This window comes from Buceros rhinoceros, unplaced genomic scaffold (genome assembly GCF_000710305.1).
Source record: "Buceros rhinoceros silvestris isolate BGI_N320 unplaced genomic scaffold, ASM71030v1 scaffold9154, whole genome shotgun sequence".
Classification (NCBI taxonomy): domain Eukaryota; kingdom Metazoa; phylum Chordata; class Aves; order Bucerotiformes; family Bucerotidae; genus Buceros; species Buceros rhinoceros.
Window position 1 is genome coordinate 80,916 of NW_010410049.1, and position 9,348 is coordinate 90,263.

General features: G+C 45.4%; 1 protein-coding gene across 1 annotated transcript in view; it reads left to right on the top strand.

The window, feature by feature from the left end:
• Positions 1-9,348, top strand: part of LOC104492852 (protoheme IX farnesyltransferase, mitochondrial) — a gene marked incomplete at its 5' end in the record, with an annotated part of 99,922 nt that overhangs the window by 80,651 nt on the left and 9,923 nt on the right. The window contains one exon of the mRNA XM_010135455.1: positions 5,847-6,079. Coding sequence (XP_010133757.1) covers positions 5,847-6,079 — 233 coding nt within the window. The remainder of the gene's footprint in view (positions 1-5,846; positions 6,080-9,348) is intronic.

A 9,348-nucleotide genomic window follows, 5' to 3' on the forward strand; every position in this document is an offset into this window, starting at 1 on the left:
TCAGCAGGTTTTTGGGTGCTGATCTTTAAAATAAATAAATAAAAGTTTAAAAAGATCCCTTGGCTGACTCTCCTCTAGCTGGGGGAGGTGATCAACTCATAGCTCGGTACCGTATGACAGTCATGGTGATCACAGACTCAGCTCCTACCCTGGGACTGTTGTTGCTGGCCGCGGGAGTTTAGAAGGTGCCAGGAGATGAGCAAAACTGTCCATCAGCAGCTGGGCCAAATGGTGGTTTGCTGCACAGGGTTAGGTGTGTTTGTGCTGGGGATCTCCCTGGACATCCTCTCCTCTAGCAGTGCCCACGGGCTTTCACAGCCATGGAAACCTTCAGAGGGATGTGACTCTCGTTTCAGCTGGTGTAACCTCTCGTTGCTGTCAGAAAAACGTAAAAACTTCAGGCTGATGCTTTTGTCTCAGTTTGTGAGTGGCTTCAGAAGCCTTAATAACTTACTGCTGACCTGGAAAAAATTAGGAAGAGGAGGAGGCTTCCTCCAGCAGCCTTGTAATGATGAGTAGTCTGGGGACGTTTTTAGTACCTGCGGATTCCAGAAATAATAAGCAACTTATGATGCTTACTCCCGAAATCTGATTTTAATTATGGCTCTGGAACAGTGTTCACGCACTGGACTCGTATCTCAGCCCGTCATGGCGAAATGAAATTGCAGAGATGAGAATCACGCTTGTATTCTTTGTCTGCCAAATACCTTCTTCTGAGCTCCTGCTATTTTCAGCCTGTCTGAGTGTGAGGCTGGTTCAGGCTGTTCCTCTTCTTACTACGACAAATTGTTTTGACACTATATGCAGATGGAATTTGCGCCCAGCGTAGCAATACTGAGATTAACCTGAGCCGTCACTCACACCTTTATGGTCTCAGCACTGTTTACCTGGGCTGGAGTCGGGGATCATTCAGGAGGGTTTTTGTGGGTGGCAGCAGCAGACGAGCAAGGGGAGGAGGTGTTGGTGGTCTTGCTGAACCTGTGTCTTGAATGAAACAGAAAACTCACCCAAACCAGCTTTTCTCTCATCAAAGAAACCGTAAAATTGTGGTTTAATTAAACGGTCTGTGCAGAATATTTGCCGTTCCTAAAACCCCAAGCAGAGGGAAGCGAGGATGCGTGTCTTGGCTTTGTTTGGATGTGGAAATGACTTGAAGTAAGTTCCTCCTCTTCCCACCTTCCTCCTCCTGCCGCAGCCCTTGCCTGGATGTAGACGACACGTTTCTGTGAGGTGCAGCTAGGCTGGAGGTAGTGGGACCAGGCTCCCCATCCCTGTCCTGCTCATTTTAGATCATCCCCTGTGTTTGGCAGAAGGGACCCCTGGCCTGGTGGCTCGGGGGACAGTTGTCAATAATAATAAGGACTAATACAGAATAATCAACTGGGAATGGAAGTGTTTCTGTCTGTTGAGGTATTCGGGGCGTGCTGCAGCAAAACAAAGGGACGTTGTTGGTTTAGTTGTTTTTATAGTTTGCCCTTTTAGAAGCGGGGGATGTTTCTATAAAAGGGTTTTGACAGACAGGGCGAAGACAGAGTTTGTTTTATTGCCTTTTGTATTAGGCTTTGAATCTAATTTTCACATGTAAGCACTTATGCTTCGCCTGAAAAAGATGTAGACAGTCTTAAATGGACGCTTACCTTCAGGCTTACGCTTTTCTGTAGATACGTTTGCGTGCCCCATCTCCCATTTAGCACAAGGTCACATATTAAGTTTCTTATGTATTTACATAACATCTGAACATGAATTGCCTACAAGTGCTGACGGCGTGAGTGCGGCGGAGCAGGGTTCAGCTGGGCTTTGTGCCTGGATTCGTGGATGAGTGTCAACATATTCAGAGACAGGGTGGAGCAGTAGGTGGTGATACAGGAATCCTCCATATTTCTAGATATCAATAGGTTTTAAGAGGGAATTTTGTTTAGCTTCTCAATTGCTGTTCCCAAAGAAAATTTTCTTTAAGCTTTTCCCCCTTTTTAATGCTGTTTTTTTACTTATAGTTCAAACTGTACTTTGACAGTTGTCTTCACAAAGTGTTTTGCCCAAAAGCCAGAGACAGCACAGAAAAACACATGTAGTAGTGACGCTATTGATTGTTACAGGCATTAAGCTTGCTAATGCTGCTGTGAAATAGGTAAAATAGTGCATTAATTTTATGGATGGGCAAATGTTTAATTTGTTTTCCCCTCTCCATTTTTCCAAGTAACACTGTGAGTCAATAAGTACTATTATCCAGGGCTCTGGAGCCTCTTAAATAAATATATTTCATGCACAAGCATGAAAGATCATTATATACGTATAACCAGGTCATCTGTAAGGGGCAACTGGATTTGGAGATTATGCTATTGCACTTGAACTGAAGTTGGCTGCTGCATTGTCCAAAGTCTCTGTGAATGGCATGATGGTGCCTTATGGTCGTGCATGCAGGGGATGCCTGAATATCAGCCACATGGGATTCCTCCACTGCCCAGCAGCTCTGGGCCATCCTTGAGGGATCCTCCCCAGCCTGACTGGCAGCATCTCTCCAGACTCCTCCGTGTTCAGCAAAAGCTTTGAGCTGAATGAGGAGAAGTGGGAGTCTGTTCTCTTCGTCCTGCTCCTCCTCTTAGATGCTCTCAGTTGAGTGCAGCTGGGGAGGGTCCACCGTGGGTGAACGCTATGGGAGAGAAATGTCGGCAGATTGTCTCTGGATCACAAAAGGTTCAATTATTCCCTGTTCAAGCTGACGTTCTCTCAGGAGCTCTTCATTGAATGTGAATGTCTTTTAGCTGTGTTATCAGGCAGACTTTGGCATGTGCATTCTCAGTAAAGGAGAGGGGAGGAATGAGGCAAAACTGCCAGTGTTTGGTTTTCCGTTAGGAGGTGTCCTGTCTGGTGACATACTGGGTATTTTGGAGTTGAAATTTGAAGAGAACTCATTTGGCACTTGTAGTATTTTCCAAAGTCTGATTTTAATCAGCCAAATAACTGAAACCAACTCCTCCCAAGAATCCATCATAAACCCAGTTTCTTACTCAATATGTTTGCTTTCTGAGCTAGCTCCTTGGCCAGTTTTCCAGTGGAAGATTGCCTTTGTTTCCCATGGGAGCAATTCCCTTAGCACGAGTGAACGCCCAAGTGAGATGAGACTCATGAACCAGCATCTGTCACCAGCCTGCACTTACTGCATGGGATGGGTTAAGGATGGAGGAGACCAGCAGAGACCCCACAGCCACTTTTGACCACCACATGAAAGTTCCCCCCCAGTGGTGTGGAACCCATGACTGGTGCTGGTGTGAGGCACACTGGACTGAGTGATGGCACATTTTCCTGAAATAACCTCTCTTTGAGGAGTCGCTTCTGCTCCTCTTAGACCTTATAAACATGACATATTTACTTGAGTGTTGAATTCTCCTCTACCTCATGTCTCACTAAGAAAGCAAGGTCCTAATTTCTGATTGCAGTGTCTTTGTAATGCCACGTAGTGTTTAAGGGGCAGAAATAACAAAGGTGAGTCATTGGATCACAGTTTGAGTTTCTGATCTCAGTTGGAGTTTTAGGGGCAGGCACTTGTAAATCAGACATTTACTCTTCTAGAAAAATTGTACAGTTCCTTGATTGTTAAAGAAACTGGAGAGAAATAGAAAATGTGACGCTTTCAGGATGTCTAAAAGCAATGTAGTTAAACTGCTTATGAAGAACAGCCCGCATTGACTTGCTGCCCTCCTCTGAGGTCATTAGGGCTGTAACGGACACTAATCAAACTGCCTCCAGGAACTTCCTTTTCAAGAGGCAAACAGGAAAACTGAGAAACGTGAATGTATGTTTATCTACCAGAGACAGAACTTTTTGGAAGGTCTCAGCCATATAACTTCACCCTACCCTTTTGATAAAGCCTCATTTTTTAAAGGTGCTTTCCCGATCCATCGGTTGGCCATGAAAGCAGCACACAGCTGGTACCAGGGCTGGCACCGCAGAGCTACCACCGCTGCAGGGAAGCGACGTGGGAGAGACGTGATGCCTTCACCTTCCCTTCCCATAACAGCCATGAAGGGCTCGTGTGTGCTGCTCCGTGACCAGCTCATGGTGTGTGGCGTTCATTTGAACTGGAGATGTGTAGATGAGACTTCGCTCCTGATTAGCGAGAAAAGCACTCATTGCACTAGGTCAAACTGTGTCCTCATTTATGTCTGTGAGCCCCAAGGGAGCAAATGTGGGTAGCCTGGCCTTGTAGGGTCACGCTGGTCATTTTTTGCCTTGCAAGCGTGTTGTATCTGACTGTATTTTATTCAGGAATCAGTCAAGAGAGATTTGTTTAACCGAACCCAGTCAGGCTTCCACTACAGAGGGACCATGTCTAGGCAATTGGAGTCAGTGTTGAGATGTTCTGCGGTACTGATTGTGTTTTGCTGGCTTTCTGCAAAAGAGCACCTCTGGCTGCAAAACCAGGGGGCACAGCACCGTCTGGCTCCTGTCGCAGAACAGCTCCTCAGAGCAGTCTCGAACTTTATACATCTCACTGGCAGTGGATGGCCCTGCCCCTCTTCCTGATGTAACACGGGGACTGGTAATGCCAGAGCGTAAATGTGCTCTGTGCACACTCTGTAACCTATAATCTGTTGATGGTTTTGAAAACCTGGTTAAAATGTCTTGGTTGGTTTAATTTAAATTGAGGCATGATCTCCTTACTGTATTGGTCCAACAATGGTCTTAAAAATCAAAATTTGAATGGTGGGATTTTTTATTTATAAAACTCCCATAAAATTCATCCCCACCAGGAAATTTTTCTTACGAGAGTTGGAGTGGTGCTTACAAACATGTCTTTTAGGGTTAAGGATTTGACCAGAGGGCAGAGTGGTTGTGGAATACAAAGGCTGCATAGTTTTCAGTTAGACAACACGTGTAAGGCTGAACTTCACGTGGAGACGTTTGTTTGTTGCAAGCACACACATTTTCTGCTCTTGTGTGGTGACTAGAAGTGTGTATTTAGCCACGTTATCAAATGCCACTCAGTTAATGGCATTTTCCTCCCTTCCAGAGGTCCCCCACACCACAGGATTTCTTAGTGGCGTTTAGCTCTCTCTTCCCATTATACCATCGCCCTCGAACAGGACGGGCAAAGGGATCTCCACCAGCAGCAAACGTGCTGCTTTCCTGCAAAGGATCACAAATAGAGCTGCTGTAGCGTTCCCTTACGGTGCTGCCTGGGAAGTGTGGGTTTGGTAGCCAAAAAAAAAAAAATATCTGTGTTCATCATATTTGGATGTTTGTTGTGGAATTTGTTAGCAGAATTTGTCGTAGCTGCAGCTACTTTCTTACAGGTACTAACAGGACTCCCCAACCTTCCCAAGCTCTTAACTGATGTGCAGTAGATACCAACTGAAGTAATTCGCATCTTTGCTGCTTGCAGCCAAACCTAAAATATCTTCAGTTAATTCCAGTCATACTTAGAAGATAATAAGTTCTGATTTTGATGGTGGTGTCAGAAGTGCTTTGGTGTGCTCCCCCTGCTTAGCACAGTGCCTACACAAAATGAGAAAGTAGAAAATTCAGTTGTCTTTTCAGCAAAGCAAAAAAATACTTTACTCCTGTTGAGGTAATTTCAGGGCAATTGAATGTATTCTTTTTCTCATAAATGCTGAATTTTGTGTCTAACTCTGTTGCATTTTAGTCAAAGGATCCCTTGGATAATTGCAATAAATTTTAGAAAAGCTTTTCTTAGGACGGGGGTTCAAATGGGAAAATTTGGGCTTGGACGAGTCAAAAAATAACAAAAATCCCATCTGAATTTTTAGGAGGAGGCAAAAGGAGGGGTACAGCAGCTGTTCTTTAGGATACTTTTGCTCAGTGTGTGTCCCTGGCTCTCTCCACAGCCCCCTGCTCGCCGTCTGCTTCGCTGCCTCCTGCGGAGTGCCAGGAATCGCCCTGCTGACGCTGGGGGTGAACCCCCTCACCGGAGCCCTGGGAGCCTTCAACATATTCTTGTACACATGCTGTTACACCCCCATGAAGAGAATGAGCATTGCCAACACGTGGGTGGGGGCTGTCGTCGGTGCCATTCCCCCGGTCATGGGCTGGACAGCGGCTACCGGTAGCCTCGATGCTGGTGAGTATAAAACCCTCACTTCTGGGCGGCGGTTGTCAGTATGGCCTTTGGGGTAACTAAAACCACCTTCTCCAAAGGCAGTAAACCTCGGTCTTCATGCTTGTTGACCCGATGCTGCTTCAAACGCAGATTCATTCTGCTGTTTGCAGGCCAAAGCCTGGTACAGTGCTGTACCATAAGGGCTAGATGAGTAGATGTGATGGTATCAACCTCCTTACGGGGCATTGCAGGGGCAAACATCAGCAGATAAAAGACCGTGTCCTACTGGATATGTGTTTGGCCGTCTTAAAAAAAGGAAAATAGTGTCTTTGGGTTTCACATGGAAGAAAATGTTATTTCAGGATTAGAACCATACCCTGGAAGATAGAAGTCAGGAGCTTTCAGCTGGAAAATTCCCAGATGTGTTTACTACTGTCTTTCCACAATCCAGAAATAGCCTAGGAAGATGAATTCAGTGGTGTATTTCTTAATTGCCCACTTTTAAACTCGAAGTTTTAAATGTTCCTTCTCTCCTCCTTGAAAAGCCAATGAAAATTTCTATTTTAGTAACTGCAAACCATTTTTACATCCCTCATGAAACACTGATCTCTTCAGCAGCTAAACTCTGACACAATTAGGGCTTGTTTTTCCTGCCAGCTAGAAACCAGAGAATCAAAGTGGCTCCACATACTTATATTCTGAAGAAACTAATAAAGTTCAATTAACAGGTCTGTGAAGGATTGTTTTAGTGCACACTCATCCCACAGTGTGGCATATTTAAGGCTTGAATAATACTTTCAGCAACAAGGCTTTTACCCAGAAGTTACCCGAATCTGTGTGAAATCCATTCTTTGTTTGTGCTCTGCACTTGCTGTAAAAGTCAGTCTGACTGGGCGTTGTGTCCTGGTACGGATCTGATCCAGAGCTGGGATGAAAGGTTTCATGAGGGTTTTGTAAACGTGTGTGCTAGTGTACAAACGTTTACTTTGAAAGTTATTTTTATACTTAGCCCTACAAATGATGTGTATGTAGAGTGGCTCATGCTAAGGAGTGTGTACCAGCCATCATGAGACGCTCTGTAGTTCTGAAGAGAATTAATTAAAACCATGTAATATGTGTATTTAGGGACTGTATCATTCTGGCTGCATTGCCTAGACCTTGGGTCTTACGGCATTTAGGGATGTCTGCGCTGGTTTTGGCGTCCCTTTGCAGAGTTGGTGCTGAAAGGTGATTCTCATGTGCCCGTGTTTCACCTGCCTGAAGGAGCCTGGAGGAGCTGGAGTGAGAAGCTCCGTCTCACCAAAAACCCTTGGTAGAGGCTGCCGCTGTGCAAGTTTCCAGCCCTGGTTTTAAAATAGCAGCTAAAGTGCTGCAGCTACGTTCCAGCACATTAATCTGCACTGGTTTCCAGTATCTTTAATGTGTCAAGTTACAACTTGCTCTTGAAGACCCTTTTCCAACAGGCTAAGCTGGCCCTGTACAGCATAGGGCAGGCAGCAGAGAGCACTGCTGGTGTCCCCAGCAAGCTCTTTCTCTCTCATTTGCAACCGAGATGTGGTCACCTGTACCTCTGCCAGCTCTGCTGAGGGGCGGATGATCTCTGGCAGTGATGCCATCAGTGGAAGATGGTCACTTTAATCAACCCGAGCAGACGTTGCCAGCACACCGTCTGTACCACTGTGTAACCCGATGTTGTGGTGTTTGTTCCAGGTAGCTAAAACTTTCTGTGGTCACCTCCCACCGTGTGTCAGTGTGTCCAAGCAGCTTGACAAAGGACTGTTATTGAGCCAGTGCTGGTCTTTGTAATGTAGCGCACATGAGCAGAGTCCTGAAAGTGGTGACCAGAGTGTAACACTTCAGTGCATTTCAGTATTAAAAAATAAATAAATAAAAGACCCTCACACACACCTTTATAAAGGCAAGAGAGAGCTAGAAGAAAAGGATTGCATTGTAGATTGTGATTTTCAGTGTTAAACATTCTACTTGTTGTGAACGAGAAGCAGCACCCGGCAGCATCAGACCCACGTGCTGGCATCAGCGTGCACACATACGAGGTGCTGGCCTGCGTCCCTGCTCTAACCAGCCTACCCCCAGTTGTTGAATTCATTAATAACGTGTAATTAGCTTGGAGACTTAACCTAGTTTTAGGCAGAGGTGTGAAAATGCATTTGCACCTCGTTTAAAAACAAAAAAAAGTCATTCCACTCCATAACAAAGAGGAATGTGAAGGAAGGGAGTTGGAAAACTAATGAGAAGAAGGTTCTCACCGCCTAACTGGTGGGGTTTTGAGTTTACATTTTCCTGTGGATTTTCTCTCCTTGTAATCTTCTCACAGCAGCCACATTGTTGTACATGTTGCTGGTTGGAGGGAAAACAATATTTAAGTGTAGACCTTTTACTGCCGTTTGCAGGGGGTGACCCAGTGTAACGCCGTGCCGTGTGGTTCCCTTGGCCAGCCCCGTCTGCGCTCTCCTGCCATGCCAGGGGTTTGGTCCATGGCTGGTGCATCGCTGATAACAGCCGCTGCTGCGAGGTGCCCTTGCTCGTGTGAGAGAGCTGCAGATGATTCCTACCTTCCGATTCCAGAGATAATAACCAAGTGTCTCAGATTGGGGCAGGCTTGTTTTAATTTGTCCTTACTTTGATTATGGCTTTCTTATTTCAAAGCTTAATACCTTGATAGTTTCTGGCACAAGAAACGAATATCACATATTCGCAGATAAAAATCTGGGATCCAGTGACGCAAACGCTTGCTGGTATTTCTTTTCAGCGCAGACCTTACGGTGATTTCCAGGGACGCTTGCTCCCATTTCTGCCCCGTAGGTAACTGCCATTATATGCTCTTAAGCCTGATTGAACATCCTGCCCCCCAACGTAATTTAGGGCAAACCTCACACTTCAAAAGCACCAGATAAGGTTATCTCAGGGAAGATGTGGAATTCTTTGTTGTGGGTTTGGGGGCTTTAGTGTTTTTTTTTTTTTTAATGGCAGCTGTTTGAAACTGCTGAAAGATGGGGAATGTTAACATTTCCTCGCTGGGGCAGCTGAGTGCAGGTGAGATGGTCAGAGGTGTGTGATAACAGTGATTCATCACGTGGATATCACTGTGGGGATCTGGGGTATTTATGCAGAACTTAACTGCCAGCCCGTCATTTGCAGGAACACGTTTGCTTCCTTGAAAGCAGATTTCATTGCTCCTTCATGGTACTATTTGTTTCCAGAGAGGTTTGTTTTTCCAGTAAATCTAGACACCCTCAAATTATTTCTCCTGATTTTACAAAGGAAAGAGT